At 57.4% G+C, this 26652-nt stretch overlaps 13 protein-coding genes across 15 annotated transcripts; 8 read left to right on the top strand and 5 right to left on the bottom strand.

Moving 5' to 3' along the window:
- Positions 1 to 1227: 1227 nt before the first annotated feature.
- Positions 1228 to 1572, top strand: IUM83_06144 (TKL protein kinase; the record flags this gene model as incomplete). The annotated part of the gene is made up of 1 exon (XM_067930327.1): positions 1228 to 1572. The coding sequence occupies one exon, from the start codon at positions 1228 to 1230 to the stop codon at positions 1570 to 1572; it is 345 nt and encodes a 114-aa protein (XP_067782724.1).
- A 1498-nt stretch (positions 1573 to 3070) lies between these two features.
- IUM83_06143 (TKL protein kinase) lies at positions 3071 to 3931 on the top strand (the record flags this gene model as incomplete). Of its 2 annotated transcripts, none has more annotated exons than XM_067930326.1 (1): positions 3071 to 3931. In XM_067930326.1, one exon carries the CDS (start codon positions 3071 to 3073, stop codon positions 3929 to 3931), a length of 861 nt encoding a protein of 286 aa, XP_067782722.1. The 2 variants fall into 2 exon arrangements, with proteins under 2 accessions (XP_067782722.1, XP_067782723.1); XM_067930325.1 differs by having other exon boundaries at positions 3083 to 3931.
- Positions 3932 to 4616: 685 nt separating this feature from the next.
- Positions 4617 to 5062, bottom strand: IUM83_06142 (uncharacterized protein; the record flags this gene model as incomplete). The annotated part of the gene is made up of 3 exons (XM_067930324.1): positions 4617 to 4643; positions 4732 to 4861; positions 4935 to 5062. 3 exons carry the CDS (start codon positions 5060 to 5062, stop codon positions 4617 to 4619), a joined length of 285 nt encoding a protein of 94 aa, XP_067782658.1.
- Positions 5063 to 5340: 278 nt separating this feature from the next.
- Positions 5341 to 6032, top strand: IUM83_06141 (TKL protein kinase; the record flags this gene model as incomplete). The annotated part of the gene is made up of 2 exons (XM_067930323.1): positions 5341 to 5679; positions 5757 to 6032. 2 exons carry the CDS (start codon positions 5341 to 5343, stop codon positions 6030 to 6032), a joined length of 615 nt encoding a protein of 204 aa, XP_067782641.1.
- Positions 6033 to 6053: 21 nt separating this feature from the next.
- IUM83_06140 (TKL protein kinase) lies at positions 6054 to 6422 on the top strand (the record flags this gene model as incomplete). The annotated part of the gene is made up of 1 exon (XM_067930322.1): positions 6054 to 6422. The coding sequence occupies one exon, from the start codon at positions 6054 to 6056 to the stop codon at positions 6420 to 6422; it is 369 nt and encodes a 122-aa protein (XP_067782657.1).
- A 211-nt stretch (positions 6423 to 6633) lies between these two features.
- Positions 6634 to 7765, top strand: IUM83_06139 (GPN-loop GTPase 1; the record flags this gene model as incomplete). The annotated part of the gene is made up of 2 exons (XM_067930321.1): positions 6634 to 7040; positions 7132 to 7765. 2 exons carry the CDS (start codon positions 6634 to 6636, stop codon positions 7763 to 7765), a joined length of 1041 nt encoding a protein of 346 aa, XP_067782813.1.
- A 187-nt stretch (positions 7766 to 7952) lies between these two features.
- IUM83_06138 (uncharacterized protein) lies at positions 7953 to 10837 on the top strand (the record flags this gene model as incomplete). The annotated part of the gene is made up of 2 exons (XM_067930320.1): positions 7953 to 8382; positions 8457 to 10837. 2 exons carry the CDS (start codon positions 7953 to 7955, stop codon positions 10835 to 10837), a joined length of 2811 nt encoding a protein of 936 aa, XP_067782600.1.
- A 241-nt stretch (positions 10838 to 11078) lies between these two features.
- On the bottom strand, positions 11079 to 11591 carry IUM83_06137 (putative myb-like DNA-binding protein; the record flags this gene model as incomplete). Its single annotated transcript, XM_067930319.1, has 1 exon — positions 11079 to 11591. One exon carries the CDS (start codon positions 11589 to 11591, stop codon positions 11079 to 11081), a length of 513 nt encoding a protein of 170 aa, XP_067782668.1.
- Positions 11592 to 15828: 4237 nt separating this feature from the next.
- IUM83_06136 (putative myb-like DNA-binding protein) lies at positions 15829 to 16368 on the top strand (the record flags this gene model as incomplete). Its single annotated transcript, XM_067930318.1, has 1 exon — positions 15829 to 16368. The coding sequence occupies one exon, from the start codon at positions 15829 to 15831 to the stop codon at positions 16366 to 16368; it is 540 nt and encodes a 179-aa protein (XP_067782817.1).
- A 1697-nt stretch (positions 16369 to 18065) lies between these two features.
- Positions 18066 to 19250, top strand: IUM83_06135 (the record flags this gene model as incomplete). Of its 2 annotated transcripts, XM_067930316.1 has the most annotated exons (2): positions 18066 to 18435; positions 18808 to 19250. In XM_067930316.1, the coding sequence occupies 2 exons, from the start codon at positions 18066 to 18068 to the stop codon at positions 19248 to 19250; spliced, it is 813 nt and encodes a 270-aa protein (XP_067782816.1). The 2 variants fall into 2 exon arrangements, with proteins under 2 accessions (XP_067782816.1, XP_067782815.1); XM_067930317.1 differs by lacking the exon at positions 18808 to 19250 and having other exon boundaries at positions 18066 to 18596.
- Positions 19251 to 19966: 716 nt separating this feature from the next.
- IUM83_06134 (Myb-like DNA-binding protein) lies at positions 19967 to 20503 on the bottom strand (the record flags this gene model as incomplete). Its single annotated transcript, XM_067930315.1, has 1 exon — positions 19967 to 20503. One exon carries the CDS (start codon positions 20501 to 20503, stop codon positions 19967 to 19969), a length of 537 nt encoding a protein of 178 aa, XP_067782603.1.
- A 641-nt stretch (positions 20504 to 21144) lies between these two features.
- IUM83_06133 (Vacuolar sorting protein 9) lies at positions 21145 to 23327 on the bottom strand (the record flags this gene model as incomplete). The annotated part of the gene is made up of 2 exons (XM_067930314.1): positions 21145 to 23152; positions 23305 to 23327. 2 exons carry the CDS (start codon positions 23325 to 23327, stop codon positions 21145 to 21147), a joined length of 2031 nt encoding a protein of 676 aa, XP_067782841.1.
- A 993-nt stretch (positions 23328 to 24320) lies between these two features.
- Positions 24321 to 24860, bottom strand: IUM83_06132 (putative myb-like DNA-binding protein; the record flags this gene model as incomplete). The annotated part of the gene is made up of 1 exon (XM_067930313.1): positions 24321 to 24860. The coding sequence occupies one exon, from the start codon at positions 24858 to 24860 to the stop codon at positions 24321 to 24323; it is 540 nt and encodes a 179-aa protein (XP_067782814.1).
- Positions 24861 to 26652: the final 1792 nt, after the last annotated feature.

The following is a 26652-nucleotide window of genomic DNA, read 5'->3' as shown; positions in this document are numbered from 1 at the left end:
CTGGACTATTTCACTACAAAGAAGGCTAACATGATTCTTTTTGGTTGCTGCGCAGTGTGATACTAGTCGCATTCACTTGAGATCAACGTCGAAGGTGTTGTCATGCTCAAATCTCTCATCGGCGCTGCTGTAGGCACGATTACCAATGCCGCGAAATCTACAGCAGACACGCTGATAGGGTCTACGACACCAGTGCGAGCGCAAGTGAGGGGGAAGCGGTATCGTGGGCATCTTCTTCGAGTAGCTCGACTACTTTCGCCAGCGGCAACTACAGTCATGCCTGCGTCTACTTCGACTGCTGTGCCAGACAATTCAAGTGGCACGGGCTGTTCCTCGTCATCCTCAGAGGGTACCTCGATGCTCTCAAGTATGAATAGATCCTCGAGCGCCAGCATGGGCGAGGTAACCAACCAAGTCGGCTCCAGCTCCTCCAGCTACCGTGGCAGTAGCGAAGCGTTCGGCGAAATTATCATTCAACGCGAAATTGAGGATGAAGATACGACCTTTAATCGTTCGGAGGCTTGTGAACATAGCTGACGTACACTCTCTGTGCAGGTTTGACCTCAGCATCGATAATCGCCGTCAGTTTCTCGTGCTTATTGCTGCTGGTCAGGGCATTGGCTTTGTGGTACGTTCAGTCCAAGCGCTCGTTTCGCAAGGCGACACCAACTGCTCCGAGTATCTACGCTACGGCAGACAACATTGCGTCGGGGCGCAGACGCCGGTGACTGACCTGCGCTCCCCCTTTCAAACCAATAACCTGGATAGCAGTCCTCCGTCCAGCGCCTCATCAATGCCGATAGCCACGAAGACATCACCGCAATGGTATACCTTTCGAAAAGCTCACGACCACGAAACTCATCAGCTACGGAGGGCACGGAGAGGTTTATCTTGGTATGTATCGAGGCGAGTGCGTGGCGATCAAGCGCCTAATCCCTGAGAAGAGGAAAAGGCTCCAAGAAGTGAACAGCTTCCTCTCGGAGATCAAAATCATGGCGAGTATCGAACACCCGCGCGCTTCATCGGTGTAGCATGGGACTCTCTGACAGACCTGTATGCCGTGTCGGAGTTCATGGAGGGCGGCGACTTGCACTCGCTGCTCAAATATTTCGAGACGAACAATCGCCTGCACGGTTTCGACTTCAACAAAGCGCGCATTGCCCTGCAAGTGGTCCTTGCACTGGTATATTTGCACTCACTGGAATACTCCATCGAGACCTCAAGTCAATGAACATTCTGCTCACGCACACGTTGGAGGCCAAGCTCACGGATTTCGGGGTGTCACGGCAATGGAGCATCGACACCATGACCGCCGGGGTCGGGACTGCGCTGTGGATGGCCCCCGAGGTTATGCTGGGAGAACACTACGGAGCCAGCGCTGACATCTTCTCGTTACGAGAAGATGTCAGAATCTCGTTCGGCATCGTGCTACCGGAGCTCGACTCGCATCTGCCGCCGTACCGCGAGGTTTGGTCGTCGAGCGGTCAGAAAATCTCCGAGACTGCTCTGGTGGAGTTGGTCGCCTTCGCATTGAATTTTCGTCCAACGCACCGTCGGAGCTCGCGGCTTTAGGTCACGCGTGTGTAGACTTGGACCCGACCGCGCGTCCGAGTGCCAGCGAGGTGCTCTACCGACTGCTGCTCATTCTCCGGATGTACGAGGCCTACACGATCTGAACGACAAGCCTTAGCAAGACGTGAGTTAAGTGTGTCTCACGATCAATTCCACGCCTCTGGCATTTGCGGCTATCCTCGCTCATGTGCACGTTGGTCTGCCCATTCAATGAATGGCATTCGTGTGGGCCGAGACTTTCGATCGCGAACGATCTTCGGATTTTTGTCGCTGTCGTCGACGCCGCGTGGGGACTCGTCACGTGATCGCACACCGAAGACGAGGCAAGACCCGGTGCCTGAGCAATGTGCAAGCCCATCGACTCGAAAAAGGTGTCCGGCCTCGTCTCTCCATGATGCTACTGCGACCAGTAGAAGCCATTTCGCCAAACTTTCGCGTAGGTCAAAGTGCGACTCACATCGACACCCTCCGCGATGAACGTGGCCCAGCACGCTGCGGTGGAGAATGTCCGCGCGCTTGGATCGTATCAGACGTGGTCTCGCTTGGCTGGTCGCGGCGAAGCACTTTGACTCGTACCGAGTATCCCTTGCAAACCATCGTCACTGCTCGACAAATGAAGGAGGCGCTCATCGGATCCGTGGTGAGTACGGTGACCGAGACGGTGCGACCACCTTGACAAGAACCACAGACACCTCGTCCAGCCAAACACCTTCGCCCACTGCATCTCCATCCACGAGTTCGAGTACGTCTGCTCCAGCTTCAACGACATCCGCGCCCTCCAGTACTAGCACCACCGCACCTGCATCGACAACTTCCGCGCCTGCTCACTCCACCTCCGCTCCTGTTTCCACGACGGCCGCTCCATCCTCAGTCACTTCGCTACCAACGGTAACGACGGCGGCACCGGCTACGAATTCGAGTACTAGCAGCTCGAGCGTCTCCGATGCGGCGTCTTCACTCAGCAATGCGACACCAGCAGTGACGATGGCATCACCAGCAAATTTCACCGCTTCACCAAGTGCAGCCGACAGCAGCAGTGCTAGTCTGTCCATCTCGGGTGGGAGCGGGTCGAGCTTTGCACAATTGCATGGGAGTCGAGAGCAGAACTACGTTGACGCTTCCCTCGGAAGCTCCAGCAGATCAAGCAGTCAAGGAAGCGGAGAAGCAGGGATTGCCGATGAGACGGGCACGGACCCGAGCACTGCCTGTATAGTCGGCTTCGGGTTAAGTGCAGTAGGAGCATTCCTCCTCTTGGCCCTCTTGTAAGCTGGTGTTTGCATCGAAGTCGGCGACTTCTGCTGAGCTCCGTGAGCCACGTAAGACTGGGGCGACGGGAAACCTCCCAGTGTTCAACACTCGGGGCATCGAGCGATTCGAGACGTCGTCTACGTCGATGTCCTTCGGCCCATTCCACACTGCACGGCTAAATAGTGAGCCTCATTCGGCGTCGGACGAAACTAGGAGTTCCAGTTTGTTGGAGGACGAGGTGATCACAGCGATGCGCGTGCCGATGGAAAAGCTCACGATAACGAAGGTGGTGAGCACTGGCGGCTACGGTAAAGTTTACCGTGGGGTGTACCGCGAGGAGACCGTCACGATCAACGTGCTGCTGCCTGAGAAGCAAAAGGACCTCGACCAGATCAACGCCTTCCTGGCGGAGATCAAGATGATGGCAACGATCGATCACCCGTGCATCGTGCGATTCCTCGCTGTAGCTTGGGACTCGCTTTCGGATCTGTCGGCTGTGATGGAGTTAATGGAAGGGGGTGACCTGCGCTCTATGCTTGACCGGTTCAAGCAGGAGCAGCGGCCTCGAGGATTCGACCTCGACAAGGCTCGGATCGCCCTCCAAACCGCACGGGCGTTGACGTATTTGCACTTGCTCGACCCAAAGGTGCTGCACCGCGACCTCAAATCGAGGAATATCCTGTTGACGTCCTCATTGCACGCCAAGGTGTCGGACTTCGGCTTCGCTCGCAAATACAGCTTCACGAGCATGACGGCCGCGGTCGGGACGTCGCTGTGGATGGCACCGGAGGTCATGCTGGGCGATCGCTACGACACCAGCGCAGACATCTTCTCGTTCGGTATTGTGCTCTCCGAGTTGGACTCGCACCTGTACCCGTACGCAGAAACCCCGATAAACAGCAGCAGCGGACAACGAGTTCCCGACGCAGCGCTGCTGCAGCTCGTGACAATGGGGCAAGTGAGAATCGACTTCTCATCGAACGCGCCGGCAGAGCTCGTCAAGCTCGGCCGCTCATGCGTGAGCCTCAACCCGTTGACTCGGCCCAGCGCCAGCGAAGTGCACTACCAGCTGCAACTCATACTGCAGACGTACGAGCTGTACACGCTGTGACCGTAGGTACAAGCAAGAACTACATGCACATATAGCTGAGCCTGCAGCCCGAAAGCGATCGTAATCCAGTTCAATGCCAGGCTGTCTATCCGAGTTGCCAACATGGCAACGCCACCGAAACTTTCTCGCGCACGATCGAAGCCACCGAAAACGCCGACACCCGGTCAAACGTAGCACACATCCGTGCAGCGCTCCATGCATGTCAAGATGCCGCTGAGGATGTTGGCCGTGCATAGACCTCAAGACTTTGAGGCAAAGCGGCTCGCTGACGACGTCGTTGACACGGGCCGCCCGCACTTTCAATGCCGTTTCTGTCTTGCCCTCGGGAAGCGCGTGGTCTCCCCTTCCTGCTCGTAGACCAGTTCAGAACGCGCAGGGCACCTCACACACATTGCCCGGATCTTCACAGGGACCAAGAGGAGGGTATCCTGTCGCTTTCGAACTCAACCAGTCTAGGTCGATCACCATGTCGCTTCTCGGGACGGCATCGAACATCATCACATGCACAACGGACTTGACGGGCACATCGAGCACGCCGGCAGCGACAACAGCCACGCCGACTCCAACGACAGGACTCCGTCACCAACCACCAGAACTCCATCACAAACTACCAGGACTCCATCGCCAACGACCAGGGCTCCGACCACCGCCGCCCCCGCATCGACTACCTCGGCTCCAGCAGCGACTACCGCTGCGCCGACTGCAACTTCATCTACGTCCACGACAGAGACGTCAACACCGACAAGTACAACCACAGTGATGACGGCAGTGAGCGGAGCGGAGTCGACATCTGCGCCTACTTCCAGTTCGAGCTCCAGCGGGGTTTCCGAGACTTCTGCGCCGGCTTCGGCTTCCGCCACTGCAAACGCTTCCACGACGGTGGTCATCAATGTGAATTCGCACTCCGATGACGGGGATGCCTCGTCGGGGCTTACCAGTTTGCAAGGCAGTAGCGAGGGTGAGCTTCACACGTTCTCACATTTTCCGTTCGACAACGACTTACCGGTTGTGTTTGGCTTTGCAGGAGTGAGCACAGGAACCGTCTTCGGGATCGTTGCCGGATCGATAGCAGTAGTTCTCCTGGTCGTGGGGATAGCCTTCTGGCTGTATCGCCGTAGGAAGCAGAAACAGACGTCGAGGTCGCCTTCCTTCGACGCTTCTTACGCCATAGCACCAGTCACTCTGCCCGCGGTCAATGCGATCGCGCTAGAAAACTACACGCCAGCGCCCGCGATCCAGGTTGGCGATCTGACCAACAACTTCGACAGGACGGTGAACCTCGACAGCACCGCGAACCTCGACTCCACGTTCACTTCGAAAGCAGCGCGGCTTCGGTGACAACCAAGAAATCCACCAAGTCGAGCTCGAACTTGTGGGTGGACGAGGCCATTCTGGCAGCGCGTATCCCCATGGAGAAACTAATCCGCAAGGAGCTGATCAATGAGGGAGGGCACGGCGAGGTGTACCATGGTCTGTATCGCGGAGAGTGCGTCGCTATCAAGGTGCTTCTGCCCGAGAAGAGGAAAGACATGCGTCAGACCAACAACTTCCTCTCGGAGATCAAGATGATGGCGATGGTGGAGCACCCTCGCATCGTGCGCTTCGTCGGAGTGGCGTGGGATGCCCTAAGCGATCTCAGCGCAGTCTCCGAGTTCATGCCTGGGGGCGACTTGTTCCCGCTGCTGCTCCTGTTGAATGTCCTGCCCTCGGGCGGGATTGCACTTGCTAACGACGCAGTAAAAGAGAGAGTGAGATTGAGCTTAACTCAGCCCCAGCTACATGTAGCCATGGTACCTTGCACCTACTACCGCGCTACCACTCTCAGGTGGCAGGGAACGTCGCCTACCGACGCATCTTCTGCGGCCAATCCTCAGCCGCTCGCTTGCAGTACACGCGTGCACTTCAACAGCTCCGATTCGACCGCGTGGAGCACCGTGCTCAAGGTTTTGACGTCGACAAGGCCAAGATCGCGCTGCACGTGGCGCAGGCGCTGACGTATCTGCACTCCCTCGACCCCGTTATTCTGCACCGCGACCTCAAGTCCATGACCATTCTGCTGTCGTCCGACTGGGACGCGAAGCTCACGGACTTTGGCGTCTAGCGCAAGTGGACCGTGGACACGATGACGACCGGCGTCGGCACGAGGCGGTGGATGGAGCCTGAGGTTATGATGGGCAAGCACTATAACACGAGCACTGGCATTTTCTCGTTCGGCGTCGTCCTGTCGGAGCTAGACTCGCACCTGACGCCATACGCGAGCGCGATCGCCTCCTTGACGTCCGAGTCGGGCGAGAAGGTGACGGAGACCGCGCTGATGGAGATGGTGACCATGGGTCGCGTCCGAATCGAGTTCTCCTCCAACGCGCCGGCAGCGCTCGTGAACCTGGGCCACGCCTGCGTGGACTTGGACCCGAAGGCGCGCCCCAGCGTCGGCGAGGTGCACTGCCAATTGCAGAAGATCCTGCGCAGGTACCAGAAGTTCACTCTATAATATCAGCATTGGCTTGGCAGCATCGGCACCGAAGCCACTAGAGACCGCACCAACCTCGACAGCCAGCAACTGCACCCTAAAAATGGGCTACTCCACTTCAACTTGCCTAAATAAAGTACCCAACCACGATTGCTTAATCACCCAAGTCGTCCCAATTTCAAAAGACCCAGTGGACCCATTTTCGTCGCCACTTTTCAACCAGCGAGATTCAATGGCGACCCAAGCACCTGCCGACGCGGCCGCGACGCCGCCGCCCGCGCCCGCCGCCAATGTGTACGCGGCCGCGGCCGCGGACCCGAGCCTGCCGCGCATCTACCCGAAGCCCGTGACCGTGCTGGTGATCGGCATGGCCGGCAGCGGCAAGACGACGCTGCTGCAGCGGCTGGCAGCCTACGGCGTGGACGCGGGGCTGCGCAACTACGTCATCAACCTGGACCCGGCGGTGCGCAAGACCGGCTACACAGCCAACGTGGACATCCGCGACACGGTGGACTACAAGCAGGTCATGAAGGAATACGGGCTGGGCCCGAACGGCGCCATCATGACGTCGCTCAACCTGTTCGCCACGCGCTTCGACCAGGTCGTGGACCTGCTGGGCAAGCGCAGCGACGACCTCGAGTACGTCCCGCTTGGGTGATTGGGTGATTGGGTCTAATGGTGGGTGATTGTGTAATTGGGTCTAATGGGTGGGAGATTGGGGTGTTTGCAGCTACGCCATCGTGGACACGCCGGGGCAGATCGAGGCGTTCACGTGGTCGGCCTCGGGCCAGATCATCACCGAGTCGCTGGCGTCCACGTTCCCGTCCGTGATCGTGTACGTGGTGGACACGCCGCGCACGGCCAGCCCCAACACGTTCATGTCCAACATGCTGTACGCCTGCAGCATCCTGTACAAGTTGAAGCTGCCGTTCGTGGTCGTGTTCAACAAGATCGACGTGCTGCGCCACGACTTCGCCACCGAGTGGATGACGGACTTCGAGGCCTTCCAGACGGCGCTGGACGACGTGCAGGACGACAGCTACATGGGCAGCCTCTCGCGCTCGCTCAGCCTCGTGCTCGAGGAGTTCTACAACAACCTCACGTCGGTCGGCGTGTCGGCCGCCACGGGCGAGGGCATGCCCGAGTTCTTCGCCGCCGTGGACAAGGCCGCCAAGCAGTACGAGGACGAGTACCTGCCCGACCTGCTGGCGCGCATCAAGCAGCAGAAGCAGAAGGCGCACGACCAGCAGGAGGCCACGCTCGCCAGCGTCATGCAGGACATGGACATCTCGGCCCACCGCGACGTGGACCTGCCCGTCTCCAGCGCCGTGCCCAACGTGGCGGGCGAGCGCACCGATCTGTAATTTCCCTCAATGCAAACTGACTACCGCGAAGTCAAAATCCCCTATTATTTAGCGTCTCTTACCGACTAGATGTGCAATTTCCTCATTCTTTCACGTGTACCTGGAAGCCTCCAGCACCAATAAGCTGTGTGACACACACCATTTCGAACGCCTTCTTCCAGTTCACATCAAGCCCCCCGAAGCACCCATGGAGTCGCGGGTGCGCGGCATGGCGCCGGCCTCCGCGGCCTTCTACGCGCGCCTGATCCCGCAGACGAGCGACGAGCAGCAGGTGGCGGCGGCGCTGGCGGCGCTGGAGTCGCCGGGCGACGGCCTGGCTTCCTCCGCGACGCGCAGCCGCGCCGTGTCGGCCGCGCGCACGCTGCGCAACGCGGTGCTGCAGGAGGCGCGCTTCTACCGCGTGCTGCAGGAGGCCAAGCTCTACTCCATCGACTTCGGCGGGCTGCTGGCGGGCGACGGCGACGACGACGACGAGGCCGACGACTTGCGGCGCCGCGCCACGTCGCTGGCCGAGAGCGACTACAAGGTGGTGCGCATCCAGGAGCTGGCCAAGGCCGGCAGCGGCCGCACGGCCTCGGCCCGCAGCCGCCAGCAGATGCTGCAGCAGGAGCGCAACGGTGCGCGCAGACAGATTGATAGATAGAGAGAGAGGTGGGTTTTATTGCGCTGACGTGGGTTTTATTGGTTGCAGCCTTCAGCGTGATGAAGATGCCCGAGGAGGTGGTGGCCAGCAGCGGGCGGCTGCAGTGCCTGTTCGGCGCGACCAACGCGCCCACGTGGTTCATCCGCCTGGCGCACGTGGAGAACGCCTTCATGATGCTGTCCACCAAGGAGCCGAGCAAGACGGCGGAGGCCGGCGCGGCCGCGGAGAAGCTCTTCCTGGAGCCGCTGCCCGAGAGCGAGAGGGCGGTCGTCGCCAAGGGCAGGTTCTACTACCGCGTGCTCGTGCCCATCGAGCTGCGCAAGGCGCCCGACCTGCTGGCGCCCGTGATCTCGAGACATGTGTTCAAGAACGCAGAGGAGATCATCGAGTGCCACGAGACCTACCGCTGCCCGCAGAGCGGCGTGACGTTCGTCAAGCTGGCGTACGAGGACGGCTGGCTCTTCGAGACGCTCAACTCGGGCATCAAGGTGCTGGAGAGGCTCGCCACGGAGCCGGACATCCAGTACGGACACTTCTTCTACGTGGTGAAGATCCCGGTTGGCATACGCGTGGCGCCCCATATTATGGCGCAGCGCTCCGGGAAGGGCTTCAAGCTGCACTCGATTGTCGAGGCCTCGCAGCGATTCACGCCGCCGGGCAGTAAAATCACCTATGTTCGAGTGTGCAAGGATAAAAATTCACGCTGTGGCTGCTCGCGGAGCCATGCAGGGAGCGCATCGAGCCCGAAATCTATGGCCCGCAAGAATAGTGCGGAAGGTGGCAGCGGTGATAGTGGCGGCGAGTCGTTAAGTGAGGACAAGCAATTCTCGTCGCTGTCAGCACCGCCATCGTGTCACGGCGGATGGATTTTCGAGACAACCATGGACGGACAGGTGGTGCTGGAGCCTATGGCAGAGCCCAAGGTGCGGCAAGTAGAGCGACTGTTTTATCGTGTTCTGGAGGACGTGGATGTGCTACCCACACCGGCTGGCGGAAAGAGGCCACCAATTTCAAGTGCTTCGGCCCCTTCTAGCCCGCCCGGTAGGCGTAAGCGTCTGAAAGACACGCTGATTGAGTGCAGCGAAAGGCTTGTGCCTGCGGTGCCTCCGGTTTTGGCAGACGCCGGTGAGGCTGATGTGCCTCAGATAGGCTTTGTCAAACTTCGACACGACGTGGGTTGGATATGTGAGCGACAGCTGCACTCGCCGTTCAAGCTCCTGCTGGAACAGGTTCAGGGCTATGCTGTCACCCGTGATTTACCCAAGTTCTATCGCGTCCTAGTTCCAGTGTATTTGCGCTCCGCGCCAGACTTCGAGTGTCCAAGACTGCCTGGTGTGGCTCCAATGACGGCAGGTACCGTGTTCGAAAGCAGCCTTCAGTACACACCACCAGGCAGCCGCATCACGTACATTAAAGTGGCCAGCGCTTCGCACCCGTCAACAAATAGCGCCTGCAACGGGTGGCTGTTTGATCAAACACCTAGTGGCGATCAAGTGCTGGAGGCTGTGGATGAAGACCCAGAGAAGAAGAATGGTAAGTTCTTCTTCCGAGTAATTAGCGAAAAGAAGGAAGTGCTTCTTTCACCCGAGCGGACGAGCGAAGTTGTGCGCTACCTGTTCGCGAACACAATTTTCTCGGCCGAAATGGAGTACACATTACCACGTACACAGGAAACGTATGTACGACTCACGAAAGAAAAAGGGTGGGTGGCGCTTGATGCGGCAAGACCACGAACAGGCAGCTTTACGAGTCGGCAATCCAGTCGCAGCATCTTCAGCATGCAGTCTACGAGTGAAAATGAAGACGGCCCACCACGAACTCTCGTGCGGATATCAGAGGAGCTGTATAACCTCTACGCTATGCCGCCGAGCTGGGTGAGTATCGGATACCCAAATCGCACGTGGTTTAAGGTCCCGGACGAGAGCTGCCGCACGATCCTGGCGGAGGAGACGATTCTGCAGATGTCGGTGTTCGAGTCGCGCAACATCTTGGCCTCGAGTTCTCAAGGTCGCGATGGTGTGCCGCTGTCTCGGAAGGGCACTCTGAGCTTGGACGACGGCAACACGGTATGGAACTGCACGTTGGAGGAGATCAAGCACCCCGCCAGCGCGCTGCTGTTCACGTTCCCGTGGAAACAAGTGTGGTGGATTTTCGAGTTGGAGGGGTCAGAAGAGCGACATTGTGTGGAGCTGCAGCACGGTCTGCGCGGCGGCTTCCGCTCCATCCTCTTCGACGGCGAGTCGCTGCTGCAGAACCGCAGCGTGTCCGACATATTGTGGGACTCTGGCAGCGAGTTTACGTTCACGTGGAACGACCACATCTTCAAGGTGCTGATCACGCTCGAGGGGGCCTTCTTCTCGCAGTATCTGCAGTTCTACAGCTACACGCTGGTGGTAGACGAGGAGAACATCGTCCCTGTGGACCAATAAAGATTATTACCGTCAGCGACAGAAGACACGGAGGTGACGTGAGCAGGACTGAGCAGCGCAGGGAAGGTTCGAGCTCCGCCGGTTCGAAGGATGGCAGTAGTATGATTTCTTATTAACCGCGATCTTATAGAGAACATTGCACGGGGTAGTGTGGTGTGGTGTTGTTGTTGCTGTAGGGGGCTATGCTATCCGAGACGACGTGGATGACTGCTGACACTGATCTGATGAGCTACGGACGGGGTCACTTCTCCATCATGACAGTTATCAGGAAGTCCAGCGCCTCCCCCAGAGGCGGAAGGTCCAGCTGTGGTGCTGTTGTGTCAATGGTCAGAGGCTGCTGTTCTGATGTGTCGAGCTCCTCCTCCGGCTCCTCGAGGCTGAGGCGGAACTGCACGGGGCTGGTGCACGGGCTGGAGCTGGCGCTGGACGGCGGGGACACGGCGGCGTTGATCTTGAGCGCGCCGGGGGACGTGACCATGACCTTGTTGCTGCCCATGCTCTTCATGAACTCGCAGAACTGGAGGATGTCGTCGTCGATGCGGTGCTCGACGCGCGCCCACGTCTTGCGGTCCTTGCGAAGCCCTCGAACCCGCCTCATGATCTTCTCGTAGTACTTTTGCGTGTGGGTCTGCACCTGGCGCACGGAGCGCGTGCCGACCGCCGAGGCGATGGAGCCCCAGGGGCCGCGCGGGTACTCCTTGATGGCGAGCAGGAAGCGGTCGTGCTCGTCCTCGGACCAGATGCCGTGCTTCATGGGTATTCCGGCTTAGGCGGAATGGATACTCTAGCAGTGAGGTGTGTCTGGGTAAAGCCACCACCTCGGGCAGCTTTGAGGCCTTCCCAACGAATTGTGGAATGACGCATCGTGCAACGCGCGCGAGGCGTGAACGTACGCGAGCCCCTCTCTATCACGACGGCCTTGAAGTGACTTGACCGAGCAAATCGACGGTAACTTTCCCTCAAACAGCGAAAATATCGAAAGCCCGAGTGAGGGCTGGCAACGCACAGTACTTGGCAGTATATCTTTGGGCCAACGGAAGTTTGGGCATTCTCACCGCGCGCACTAGGGCACGAAAATCCAGGCGAGCGAGCGCGCCGGACTCTAGTTCAGTGACGAGCGGCATCGCTCGCGAACGGCTCCTGTGAGATGGACGCTAGCTGCAGAGTGCCTTCGTGTTTCTGAGCCACTTCAACACTATCGCAGCACATAACCCCCTGCTGCGGCGTTCGGAACATTGCGGAAATCAAGCCATTTCGCACCGTGAAAAGGCATGCAGCCTGCTTTGCAGCATTAGTTTCCTTTTGCGCCGTTGCGCTACCCGTGGGTAGCACCCCAAATTTTGCTCGGCGTGCGGGCAGGTGCGGGCCGTCGTTACTTCCCCGCATTCTTGACCAGCAACCCATGTGGGCCAGTGTATGTCGCCGCCCCCACTTCGGCTTTGGCTGTCTGTCAGTCAGAGACCTCCGTCACATCGTTTGTGGGCTGCACGACGCACGCAACAGCCACAGCTCCGACGCGGCAGGTCCTGCTTGGCGGAGATCCCAGGACAACTCTCGCCCAGCGGCGATGCCACGAGTGTCCGTCCCGAGCTGAGCTCGGCCGGGTGGATTTTCTCCGGGCCGCGTTCGTGTCGGCGCTAGCCCCAAGGATAACGCGACGGTGGTCAGACCGACCGTCGGTATCCTCGGAAGAGAAGGCCTCCTTGATTGATGAGCAGCAAATCTCACCACCAGCGCCACCAGCGCGCACCGCAACGCGCTTTAACGGCTCGGCTGAACTCGACCGCAGCCCTCCCTCACTAGGTCAAATTAAGAGCAGCGGCTGGATTTTCTTGTCCGCCGGACGAAGCCCCTTCGGCTGATACACGTACGTGCATCGGCGCGAGGTGAACGCAGGTGAGGCAAGACCGGCACACGCTTGTAACGAGCGTCGTGGCACTGCGAGCGACAACTGGCGCGCGGTGAACCCAACGCGGTTGTCACGAACGCGAACTTGAAAATGGTGAATCACTAGCGACAGGAAGGTAGGTATCTTCTGAGCAATGGTGCAGAAACACCTTTTCAGCATTTGCGTGTTACCATTTCCGCGCATGAGCTGGGGTGCCTGGTTCGAGATGACTCACCCATCTCACGTCCGTGCGGTGCGACGTGCTCTGGACGGTATGTGGAGATTGCACGGGACATTGTAGACCATGTTACCATGGTACATGCAGATCCCAGAGTATCAGATGTGATATTTATCTAGCGGCTGGCAGACACTCGTAAACGCTTTTCGAGTTGACCCCGCGGACGAATAGCCTCACATGTCTGCTTTGGCACCTTGCAATCACCAGAACACCGCCGCGGTAAGGTGACTTTTGTTGTGCGATCAATATCAGGGTTGAAGCTGGTTTCCGATCCCACGTGCGATTAGATTAGATTAGTCTGACACTTTCCTTGTATCCCCTGGAACTTCAAAGTTGACTTCTAAGGATACAGCCAGGCTGTGACAGCCTGTAATTTACAGATACAATCGGCAGGTAGTCGTCGCGTAGTCATCACGCCAACAGGAAGGTGCAATAGAGCGTTAGGCATTGCTGCAAGTGTGGAGGGAGTAAAAGGCCCGATAGCAATCGTAACACTCCATTTAGGTTGTACAGATGAAGAAGAGACGGCACCAGTTCACGATTTTTTTTATATCTTTGTAGCTGGAGCAAACCGAATCGAAGATTTTCTGTCGGGACAACCGGTGTCCCTTTGGTGACGCGTTTGTCAATAGTTGACCGAACGCCGAAACCCCTGACACAATAGTTATCACAGAATCAATGTGCACAGGATTGGAATCAAAACAATAAATATCTCGACTTTCTTCATGTATGGCAAGAGTGTGGCGTGCTGCTACCGAAAAAAAAATGTCGAATGCGCGATGTACACCGCGTCCTCTTCTACCGGTGCGCTGGGAACTGCCTCTGTCACAGGCTACCGATAATTTGCAATCGTGGAGCATGCCAAACATACGGCTCGACATGTTCTGCAGCCCTTGCCACAATGCAATAGTTGTGAGACAACCTATGTGAGGTACGCCGCAAAAAATACCACGTCTCAAAGTCACTGGCGATGTCATACATTCGTCCTGGTTAAGCTCCACGCAGCCTTCATGGTCGTAACACAAGCAGCAAAAGCCTTGACGAGATCACCATCGTTAAGTTGGTAGAAACTTTTGTTTCTTGTTTTGGTACACAATGAAATATGTTTTCGCCATCGTTTGAACAGGCTCGTAGCTGGGATTCGGTTGAACCAGCATACACAGCAACCAAATGCTCGAGGACAGTGGTGACGAAGAATTTCTTGTCCACTTTATTTTAAAGAATTGTTGGGTCCCTCACACACATTTACACGCCAGGTGAGTATACGATACTTAATTAAGTATTAGCTAAATGACAACAATGAACTTCAAATTAATAAAAAAATATACGCGGCACGGTAGCCCATACATGAAGATTTCACTCTTACCAAAGATTTCTTGACGTTCAAACTTTGAACAACAAGAAATCTTTGGTAAGAAGGGCAATCGATTCGTGCGAGACAATTCATATTAATGCCATTTCTGTCGCGCACATATGCACGAGCCAATGTGTTTGAGAGGTGTAGAGTTTCCTTGTAAAAAAAAATCTTTAAAGGTCGGTTTTGCGCTTATTTCATTGACAAACACGTCGATGATGAATACTGTAGCTATCGTATTCGGTACTGTTCTCTCTTTTAAACTCAGTTGGGATGTTTAACAAAATTTTCGAGTATGGCGTTTGTAGAAGAAGGGAAGGAAACCAAGGCGTTCATATCGTTGCGGTGGTATCTAACTCGTTGCCTTAGCAGGGTAACGGTGGCAAATACAATCCTCAACGTTGAAGGTGTTTATATAGGTTAGCATTGGGCATCGGAAATTTCCACTCTTTTCGCATTTTGCATTTGATATTTTACTGTGCTGCATCCATCGCTGTCCAAATTGTGAAATGCTCGCTCAAGAAGCACAGTATTGATGGAGCAAGCAAGCCAACACCATACTCGCAACTTAATTACTACTGTGCTCGGAGCGGCTGTACAAACGTCGATGATAGCCACCATATCGTAACCGCTCGTTTCTGTTACGGTCAATGTTTGTTGCGGTTAGCGTCGTCCTGTATACTCCCTGTTTTAAACGTAAAATACTGACCAAAAACTCATAAATTCCTTTGCCGGGCCAGCGCAACATGTCTCCTACGCTGTGGCGAATACTATCATTTTGGACTTGATCCTACTTCTCAGGGTGTAGAGCATTACCCGAGACCTTCGCCGGAAAGCTGAGGCCCAAGCGCGTCACCTAGTACTCTAGCAAAAGTGGATGCTGGGTGTTGCGTCGTACACGTTGAGCACACGCCAATTGACTCTGCAAAATGCGCAAACGCGGTCACCGTTGTAGACTTACTCTCCAACAACATCGCACCGATTCTGTAGTCTGAGCTTCGAACTCCGTTACAAGTTGCCAAGTCTGAGTACATCAAGCTCGGGTTGTGATACTACGTGATGCTGCCTGTAGCAAGCAACCTACATTTTGGGAAAGCGACAGCAGCATGTTAGTCGATCGTGGTACAGTAGTCGCCCCGCTCAGACCCCGCACATACACGCTCGCCATACGAGGACGACCGTTGTTCGACGAACAGCATAAATTGCAGTGTGGATTTTCAAAAAGTTTCGGTGGGGCCGGCGGATGAAGCTATTCGCTCCGATTCCAGTCGAGAAGCCGGCAGAGTGATCGCATCAAACAAACATGAGCGTGAAAATCCTGCCTGGGATGGCTGTAAGCGGTGTCCGTTGCGCCCGTGGATGAACGTCACTCCACAATATTTTGTGCAGGTCTAAAGCCTAGCACTTTACAAGTCACACCCACCACAGCCTCCAGCGCTGTCCCCACCCTCTCCTGCCGTCAGGAATACCCCACAACGAACCAGCTCAATCCAACCGAGCCCAGCCCTGTCATGACGAGCGGCACTTGGACCGAAGACGAGCACGACCGCTTCCTGCTCGCTATCAAGGAATACCCTCGCGGTCCCTGGTCGGTCATCGCACAGACTATCGGCACTCGGTCAGTCCGGCAGGTGCAGACCCACGCGCAAAAGTACTACGAGCAGATCATGCGTCGCGTGCGGGGACTTCGCAAGGACCGCAAGTCGTGGACACGTGTCGAGCACCGCATCGACGACGACATCCTGGCGTTCTGCAACCACGTCAAGGCTCACGGTATCAATTCCGACGCCAGTCCTCCAGGAGTGATGCAGATGCCGGTCGACGGGGCTGTGGCGTCCACACTGCTGTCGGATGGCTGCACAGACACATCGTGCGTGACCCCAATTGATTTCGACTGTCGAGTCGCCGAGATGACTGGCAACGAGGGGTTCGATACAACTTGTCTCGAGCTCGACACCGAGCTGGATCAACCGCTCGATTTCGACAACATGCTGGGACTGCCTCCGTTGGAAGAGGCACTTGACTTCCTCATCTCCGTGATGGAGGAGTGAGGCCTAGATAGCGACGGCCAGATTATTGGGCCAGGAACCACCATTTTTGCTTCACGAAAACAATAGATGTAGTTTAGAAGAAGAAAAAAAATCGGGTGGTGCCGCGGTGCAGGTCCAATGCGTGACCCACTGCAGCTGCAAGCTGTAGCGAGCCAACCAACCCCCTTGAGTTGCTGATCCCCGCATAGACGGTGGTGCTCCCTGCCGACGTTGGTCTGGATGGTACGCCGTGAACAACTTCGAGCTCGCTTGGTCGACCCGCTTATCGAGGTACTTTGATCACGAGAGTGGTGACCACCTAACGTCGTGCACTACGATCGGCAATGTTGCTTTTAAAAGCGACGGAGCCTGCTGTCCCATTGCCCGTTGAAAGAAAATCCAATATATCGCGTTCAAGTTGAAGTTGTTGCTCAGTTTTTGTCGAGGCTCTATAGGTGGGACCGACATACATGCTCTCGCCGCCGCACTCCGAAGCAGTCTAGCCCCATCGATAGGCGCGATGGCGGATCTACAGTGCGAAGCATCCGATGCCAGCCATGCTGCACTCAGCTAGTAGCCACCCAGCCGATCAGAGCTACCGACAGAGCTGCTGGGTGCGGACAGTGCCTCCATGTAACTTCGCCGCGAAAAAATTAGACGGGGGCTGGTCGCCATCGTGATCGCGGTCGCTGGATGCTCTTCACGCGTCTCTGATCAGTGGACGGATAGTGCGCTTTGGCGCGATCACGTGACGAGAAGACACGCGCACCGAGCCAAGGTGTGTAACGCGTCAACGCACGATACTCGTCACGAGGATCCCCCACCGAAAGTCTCGCCATCACGTCTCATTCTGCGATTCCCTCGCTTGAGCCCTCACTTGGATCTCGAGGGTTATTGCAGTCTGGCCATGCCAACACCCATTCACAGGCAGTGTCCTTGTCACAACTCGAGGAGCGGAATTTGGTCTGAGGATGAACACGACCGGTTCCTCGCAGCCATCCGAGAGTTTCCGCGAGGCCCGTGGTTCTCCATCGCCCAAGCGGTCGGCACGCGCTCCGTGCGCCAGGTGCAGACGCACACGCAAAAATACTACGAGAAGATCATGAGGCGAGTTCGAGGGCTTCGCAAGGACCGCAGGACGTGGACGAGGGTCGAACACAGTGCTCGGAAAAAATAATAGCAGTTCAGTAATTACTGTATTGTTGCGGTACAATTATTTATTATTGGGTCTTCACAAAGTCAATAAAATGTGATATTGTACCAATAATACCAGTACAATACCGGTTTAGAGCGATTTTGTGACTCGACTGATCTCGGCCAGTCGTTAGAACGACTGGTAGACAACCAAGACACCACAGACGCCTTGCCGCTTGCCTAGCAGTCTAACAAGCTTCCCTCATTTTCCAATTCGACAAGATGGCCCCAACCGTGAGATCTGCGCTTTTTCTACGAGGACAAGGGCCAGGTGACTATCGCTGCCAGCTTTGCGGTACCTCTCGCAAGCAGCAAGTCGGCTCCGGGTACAGCAATCTGCTGTCCCACCTCACCTCCACGCACCCTGACTTCGAGGAGACCTACCAGGCATCGGTGGCTACGGATGCGCCCCTCTCGAGCTTTGGGTTCGTCTCTGAGGCGACCCAGCATCGCTACCAGTGGCTACAGTGGGTGGTGGAGCGCAACATACCCATCTCGGAGGTAGACGACCCCTCACGAGGTCCATGGCAAGCTGGAAGCCTGTATCGTCCAAGACGTTGAAGTTGGACATGCAAACGTGCTCGGCGAACGTCGGTGACGTGATTGAAAAGGAGCTGGGCGACATTTTCGGTGTCATGTGGGACGGGTGGACCCATGGCACCGTGCACTACGTGGGTATCTACGGCGTGACCTTCGTAAACGGCAAGCGCCGTGAGCGACTGCTGTCGCTGTCACCTTTGGTGGACGGTAGCCAAGACGCGGAAGTCCACATCGCCATGTTCAAGCGTGTACTGTCTCTGTACAACAAGAACGTCTCAATGGTGGCTTTTCTGGTTGGTGATAATTGCGCCACCAACCGCCGAATCGCTACGCTAATGGAGTTGCCCTTGGTCGGTGCGCGAGTCACCGCTACAACCTCGCAGTCAACCGATACCTGGCTGCCTACGAGTCCGAGCTTGCTGCCGTCAACAGTCTCATGGTGCAGCTTCGGCACGTCAACAACGCAGCGGAGTTGGCGAAGTACACTGACCTCAAACCTGTCAAACGGAATGTGACACGGTGGTCGTCGACATTCGAGATGGTGCGCCGCTACAAAAATCCGGGATTCGATTCGACAGGTTGATGCTGTTGAAGAGTTTATTCCGCGGGTGCGACTCACAAAAGTTACTCGAGCTTCTGGAGGAAGTGAAGAAACTGGATAGCGTGTGCAAGAGACTGCAGGGCGAGAGCATTAGCATGGCGGACGTGCGCGTGCTGTTTGACCAGGTGGCGGACGACTATCCGGATATGGCAAGCCACTTGCGCCCAAGCGCAAAATCGTGCATTCTCCTGTGTTTGAGGCGGCCCTGGTCAAGATCGAGAACAAGGTCAAGTTAACTGCGGCTGAAGCCCGATCGGTGCAGCGATTCGTGGTTGACCCTCCTGCCAGCAGCGGCAAGAGGAAGGAGAGGTCGTCGAGCGACTACGCCAATGAGATTCTCCGAGGAGGAAAGAAGGCGAGATCATCTGGTGCTGCGTCGGCCACCTACCATGACCTGGCGAAGGTCGTGCCACCGACCTCGAACACGGTTGAGCGACTCTTTTCGCAGTGTAAGTTTATTCTTACACCCCAGCGGTCTTGCATGCTGCCCGCTAACTTCGAAATGTTGGCGTTCCTGCGCGTGAATCGCGACTTGTGGAACGCGACTTCTCTTCTCACCACCGAGTAGATGACGTTTACCTGAGGACGAGTAACATGCGGCAACAATATACTGATATTGGCCCAGTTATTATTATTGTTGTGCTTCGTATTGCCGTTATTACTACGCTCGGCATGCACTTGCAGTACAATAGAATACTGTATTGTCGGACCCCTGGTCGAACACCGCATTGACGACGACATCCTCCAGTTCTGCGAGCTCATGAGGACAAGCAGCAAGACTGAGAGCGAGTCGCCGTCGACCCCCAAGTCCAACCGACCACGCACCAAAAACGCCAAGAGCAGATGCATCAGTCCGCACAACAGCCCCTTACGACGGTGCGCGGCGTTCGCAATGGACGGCGCCAGGATCAAGCACGAGCTGGAGAGATGTTCGCCGAAGATGGACATACCCGATCTTTCGCTCAGCTTTGAAGGCGTAAGTGCTTTGGAGCTCCCACCGTTCGAAGAGGCGATCGACTTTCTGATTGAAGTCATGGAGACGCGACTCGATCGCTTCGTTATACACTTCCGTCGCTGACGACGGATATCAGCACCGCGAAATAGTTCGCTAGGAAAACCCCGCCCCGGCGAGGACACTTCACCCTTATCACCGATGACTTAGTACACGTGATCATTCACACTTGTAGCTGGTAGAATTACTTTGATCTTTAACAGACGCAGGGGAAGTGATGGGCTAGTGTAAATGCGTGTTTGAAGCATACACATGCATCTATACGGTCTTCTTCAGAGCACTACATCGACAGCCTTGGTGCCGGCCTTGGACAAGCGTTCAATCAAGAAGTCGAGGGACTCGTCGATAGTTGGGAGTTGGCAAGACGCGGCCACGACTTCCGCGTCAGCTTCACAGTCAGCGACTCCGTTCGAGTCCACACGGTCGGGGCTCGTGGAGCCAGGCGTCGAATCCAGCAGGAGCGGGAGCATGAGCTCCGTGGGGCCCAGTGTTGGACTTGCTGGGTGGTTCTGCGGCGGGGAGCCGATACGGTTGGGGAGGACGACACCGAAGCCCTCGCCCACCTTGCAGGCGGCGAGCAGGTCGTCGTCAATGCGGTGCTCCTTGCGACTGGAAGACCTGCGGCCTTTGTGCAGTCCGCGCATGCGTCGAACGACCTTCTCGTGATACTTCTGGGCGTGCGTCTGCACCTGGCGGATGGAGCGCGTGCCCACGTGCGCCGCGACCTTGCGCCACGGGCCGTGCGGGTACAGCTTGATGGCGACCAGGAACTTGGCGTGCTCTTCCTGAGACCAGAGACCGGTGATCATGGTTGGGTAGTGATGTACGTAGTGCTGGTACGTGTTGAGCAAGGGGCACCGTCGCGGGTAAATTCAAAAGTGAAGACTAGCTATCAAGCCCCCCGCCCTAACGTGTCCTCTAGTCCGGCAACGTGCATCGCGCGGTCTCAAATGTCTTCCACTCGGCAAGATCGCCGTTAGAGGTCGCAACACCGTTCGGTCCCCCACAGTGCGTTCCGGCTTGGCATGCGGTGCAGATGAATTCACAGCAATGCGGAGCGGACCCCCTGGTCTGCTCCGCGGTCAACTCGACTAACTTACACGTGTGGTGCAATCCACTGTGTCTAGCTCGTGTCCGTCGGTTTAACCACCCGCCACGAGGACTTTTGCGCTGAGTTCGGCGTTCGAAAGTGAAGACGCGCCCAGCTCTGCGCCACTAATGAACGCTTTCGCTATTCGAGATTTCCGAACAACCATCGCTCCACCGAAGACTGGCACCGGCAACGCAGATCTTGCGGCGCTACAGGGTCGACTAGCCCAATTTTTCAGAGGATACGTCTTGCTAGTCAATCACCTTGCATCCGGTCTCAATGGTAGTCACAGCGTGATATTCCTCTACGGCCTACGCACCTATCTACAGTCTACTGTTATCGCTGGCTTCCGAATCAGGGTCAGATCTGCAACTGAGACGCCGGCGTCGTTGTGGACACTGCGTCAAAGAACTCGTCCTCCCCATCGTCTTCTGTATCGTCGGCGGCTTCACTTTCGTCGTCATTGATGAAGAGCTCCAGCTCCTTCGCGTGGCCGCTCGGCAAGTCCACAGCAGCGATAACCTGGACGGCGGCCTGGAACGTGGTCAACACGTAGCCCTCGACGCCTTTGCCACCCCCATTCGTGAAGAAGGAGATGTACGTGATCTCTGCTACGAAGTCCGAGCCGGGACGACACAATCTTGGACACTCGACCAGGAACGCGCACAAAATCGGTATTAACATGTCCGCATTCGAGGCCGACTGGTGCAGCTTCTCCGCAAAGCAGCAAATACTCCGGAAGCCATCACAGAGCAACACCAACTTCAGCAGCGGCGAAGACGTCTCCTGCATCATGGTGACGAGATGTGCTTCCGCTTTCTGGAGGTCTTCGGCTAGCACGGGGTGGCGAGCCTGCTTACTGTTAGCACCTTCTGGCTGGGAATGCAATAGTGCCGCGGAGTGATATTTCTGCTCTCGTCGGATGTCGGCCAAGTTGTCAGCAAACGCGTTGTCCGCATCCTTGAACGCGCGCTGGAACTCGCCGAACACCATGGCGTGGATGTCGTCGTAAATAATGCGTTCCACCGCAAGAGTACAGCTGTTGACCGCTTCCGGTGTGCTCGCCAAACTCGGAAAGCACTGCAAGGTCGCACCCAGAACGTGCGCAATGTACATCTTCGTATCTTGAAGAGTATCCTTGGCTAGCGCGCGAGCGGCAGCTATCTCGGCGGTGCTAGACTTCCCCGTGAAGCTCGGTCGCCGAATCTGCTGCTTCTGATGCCTCTCGGCAAAACGCTTACGGAATGCCTCGCACAACTGCACATTCATCTGGCCGAGAAGCTCGCTGGGCGAAGAAAAGATGCCGAACAAAAAGCGGTACACTTCGGCGTCGTCCGGCATGGTTTCCTGCGTTCCCAGGGCTTCTCCGCTTGTTGAAGACGTCGCTGTTCTATCATCCCCATCCTTTTCCGAGTGGTGTCGTTGGCGATGTCGTGGGTCTGGCAGCTGGAAGCGACGAAGGAACTCTGCGTCCTTCTTGCAGGCCTCGTCCGAGGGGGCTCCGTCGAAGTTTTTCTTGCAGTTCCAGCATATCTCCATCGCCCACTCACCCCTCCTCAGCCTCTCCTTCTTCCGCTGCGCAGCCCTCACCTTGCTCTGGTGGGTCACCGTCGCAGCGGCCGCTGCACTCGCCGTGAGTCCAATGCCCGCCATGACCGTCTCCGCGCCCACAGTGGCCACCAGCATGTTCAGCCCCGCCAGCACGCCCGCCGCCGGTCCCATGGCGATGGCCCCCACCACGCCGCCAGCCGCCAGCACGGGCGCCAGCTTCTTGGCGATCTTGGACGCCGTCTGCAGCTGCAGCAGCTGCTGCTGCTTCTGCGCGCCCGCAGCGCTCACGACCGAGCCCACGCCTGCAGCACTGACGCTGCTGCTGTTCAGCTCCTCGATCAGCGTGGCCAGCGTGAAGCTCTCCGCCCTGCCGCCGCTGCTTCTCCTCTGACCCTTACCGTCCTCCCTACTGTTGCTCTGGAGCTGCTCCGTCGGCGGCGGCAGCAGCAGCAGCGCGTCCGCCGACGGCGCGGCGTGGCTGCAAGCGGGCATGAGGCTCTCGTGGCCCCTGCAGTGGCGGTGCGCGTGCGAGAAGCTCACGCACTCGCGGTGCGCGAACCTGCCGCAGCTCAGGCACTGGCAGACGCCGGGGCTCGCCGCCCGGGGCGCGGCTTGGGCGGCCGCAGCGCCCGCCAGTCGGCGTCGCCGCGCGTTCTGCGGCCGCCCGATGGCCAGCAGCCGCTCGCGGCAAAGTAAACAGTCCCGGAAGAAGAGCAGGCTGCGGTCCACCGTCGGCAGCAGCCGCAGCTGCACGCACAGGAAGCTGTGGCCGTGCAGCGGGTCCGACAGCGAGCCGGCCGAGTCGCGGAGGTACGCGCTGCAGTTGTGCGCGTTGTCGGGGGCGGTTGGAGGAGGTTCCAGCATGGCCGGGAAGAGCAGACACAGGCGCATGTGAGCACGGTGGGATGGATGGAGGGCGCGCAGTGGCGGCCGAGGTACGCTCCGGAGAAGCTGTGCGGGGAGGCTTACCTGAGCGCGCCGTGCATGAGCATTTCCGCGTTTCGGGAGAACTGGGTAACCGGTGTGTAACCAACGACGTAACCCGTGTACCCCAAAGTTGAAGTGGTCAACGGTCCATCAACCATCGACCATCGAGCGGTGGCGTGGATATCTACGAATGCGCTTGCCCGATGTGTACGAGTAACTTCGAGCGAAGAGAATTCAGGTAGCCATGCTGGCGAGCCTTCGGTGGGGAATCCGTCACTGAGGAAAACTTGGCGCGCTCCACACTCGGCTCGGTGCGCGTGTCTTCTCGTCACGTGATCGCGCCAAAGCGCATTGTCCGTCTACTGATCAAAGACGCGTGAAGAGCATCCAGCGACCGCGATCACGATGGCGACCAGCCCCCGTCTGATTTTTTCGCGGCGAGGTTAGATGGAGGCACTGTCCACACCCAGCAGCTCTGTCGGTAGCTCTGATCGGCTGGGTGGCTACTAGCTGAGTGCAGCATGGCTGGCATCGGGTGCTTCGCACTGTAGATCTGCCATCGCGCCTATCGATGAGGCTAGACTGCTTCGGAGTGCGGCGGCGAGAGCATGTATGTCGGTCCCACCTATAGAGCCTCGACAAAAACTGAGCAACAACTTCAACTTGAACGCGATATATTGGATTTTTTTTCAACGGGTAATGGGACAGCAGGCTCCGTCGCTTTTAAAAGCAACATTGCCGATCGTAGTGCACGACGTTAGGTGGTCACCACTCTCGCGATCAAAGTACCTCGATGAGCGGGTCGACCAAGCAAGCTCGAAGTTGTTCACGGCGTACCATCCAGACCAACGTCGGCAGGGAGCACCACCGTCTATGCGGGGATCAGCAACTCAAGGGGGTTGGTTGGCCCGCTACAGCTTGCAGCTGCAGTGGGTCACGCATTGGACCTGCACCGCGGCACCACCCGATTTTTTTCTTCTTCTAAACTACATCTATTGTTTTCGTGAAGCAAAAATGGTGGTTCCTGGCCCAATAATCTGGCCGTCGCTATCTAGGCCTCACTCCTCCATCACGGAGATGAGGAAGTCAAGTGCCTCTTCCAACGGAGGCAGTCCCAGCATGTTGTCGAAATCGAGCGGTTGATCCAGCTCGGTGTCGAGCTCGAGACAGGTTGTATCGAACCCCTCGTTGCCAGTCATCTCGGCGACTCCACAGTCGAAATCAATTGGGGTCACGCACGATGTGTCTGTGCAGCCATCCGACAGCAGTGTGGACGCCACAGCCCCGTCGACCGGCATCTGCATCACTCCTGGAGGACTGGCGTCGGAATTGATACCGTGAGCCTTGACGTGGTTGCAGAACGCCAGGATGTCGTCGTCGATGCGGTGCTCGACACGTGTCCACGACTTGCGGTCCTTGCGAAGTCCCCGCACGCGACGCATGATCTGCTCGTAGTACTTTTGCGCGTGGGTCTGCACCTGCCGGACTGACCGAGTGCCGATAGTCTGTGCGATGACCGACCAGGGACCGCGAGGGTATTCCTTGATAGCGAGCAGGAAGCGGTCGTGCTCGTCTTCGGTCCAAGTGCCGCTCGTCATGACCTGGGCTGGGCTCGGTTGGATTGAGCTGGTTCGCTGTGGGGTATTCCTGACGGCAGGAGAGGGTGGGGACAGCGCTGGAGGCTGTGGTGGGTGTGACTTGTAAAGCGCTAGGCTTTAGACCTGCACAAAATATTGTGGAGTGACGTTCATCCACGGGCGCAACGGACACCGCTTACAGCCATCCCAGGCAGGATTTTCACGCTCATGTTTGTTTGATGCGATCACTCTGCCGGCTTCTCGACTGGAATCGGAGCGAATAGCTTCATCCGCCGGCCCCACCGAAACTTTTTGAAAATCCACACTGCAATTTATGCTGTTCGTTGAGCAACGGTCGTCCTCGGATGGCTAGCGTGTATGTGCGGGGTCTGAGCGGGGCGACTACCATACCATGATTGACAAACGTTCTACTGTCGCTTTCCCAAAATGTAGATTGCTTGCTCCTGTCACCCAGGCAGCGTCATGTACGATGTTGGCGGCATCGCTCGCGGCGCAGTGTCTCTCGGTCGTTTGGGTGAGCCCAACTCGCGACGGCGGTCAAACCGTAGACTTTGCTGCTTCTAGCGCTAGCACGTGAACGTCGGGCCACGCCTGTGAAACCTGTGCTACAGGATGGTATTAACTAGCCGACAGGGAAAAAGTGTTAGCAAAGTCGGTTGACTTAACACAATTTACTTTGTAGCTTTCTCCAACCGCACTCCCGTTCCCATTGCACGTCCACCGTGCCCATTCCGTTCTCACAGCCGAGTTGACCGTCAACACCTAGGTCAGCGAGTAGGGGCCGACTGCCAGCAAGCTCGAGCCGTAGTAGTCAACCAGACAGCTGCTGGCCCATCGACCATACGCCCTCGAGATAGAGACGGCAAGGAGGGAGCGTTTTCGGCACCTGGGCTCCGGTATCCACAGGCTGCCCCCAGCAGGTCCAGTCCGGATATACAACATGCACATGGGAGGAAGAGGTCCGTCACCACGCGCCATTGCGGCTCGCTCGGGGCTCTTCCCACTCGGCCAAGGTGCTCCTCATCTCCAAGCGTTCCTCGTGCCCCCGTGGTCTCTCCCCACGGTCCCGCCATCATATTCGACTAACATACGCCCCTTGTGCGCTGCCCGCCACTATCGCCTACCTCACTGTTACTCCGTGCGCCAGCCGACCTTCCCCGCGGTCGCAGTACCAGACGCTGGAACCCGTGCTCTTGCGGCGCAATTCTGTATTAGCTGAGACTAGTTACAAGCCTGTAACCAAATCGCAACTGAGGGTCGAGCTGCAGCCGCAGCTCGGTGCCCCCACTTAAACTACCCCCCGTCGACCTACCCGCTCCTACCTACGGCGCCTTCCTACTCCTACGATCTGGGCCTCTCCCCCCGGGGTCTCATCCCCGCTCTCGTCGCTTGCTAGCCGCTCGCTGCGGCCGTCGATGTTACCTCGCCTTCGTCGATACTCGCTCTCCGTCGCCGTCTGCCGTTCACCTCTCCTCGCGATCTTCTGCCGTCGCCGTGCTTCAACCTGGACCTCCTTGCGGTAGCTCGAGCCGGCTGGCTCGCTCCTGTCACCGTTCGCCGCCCTTGCCACTCATGTGGTCACCGTCCGTGCCGACGCTCGCCATGTTACTCGATCGTCAAGTCGATCACCGCTAGTGTCGACTCAGACTGCTCACGTTGGACGCCGTCACCCAAATGACGCGACCCCTGCCTACACGCCATCCCCGCCGACAAGATCGTCCGCGATCTTGCCTGCGTCGGCCAATGCTTCAAACGCTGCATGTGATAACCACCGCCGCTCCGTAGGTCCGCC

Source organism: Phytophthora cinnamomi (genome assembly GCF_018691715.1).
Source record: "Phytophthora cinnamomi strain GKB4 chromosome Unknown Contig104, whole genome shotgun sequence".
NCBI classification, from domain to species: domain Eukaryota; phylum Oomycota; class Peronosporomycetes; order Peronosporales; family Peronosporaceae; genus Phytophthora; species Phytophthora cinnamomi.
This window is presented reverse-complemented; position numbering and strand designations above follow the sequence as displayed.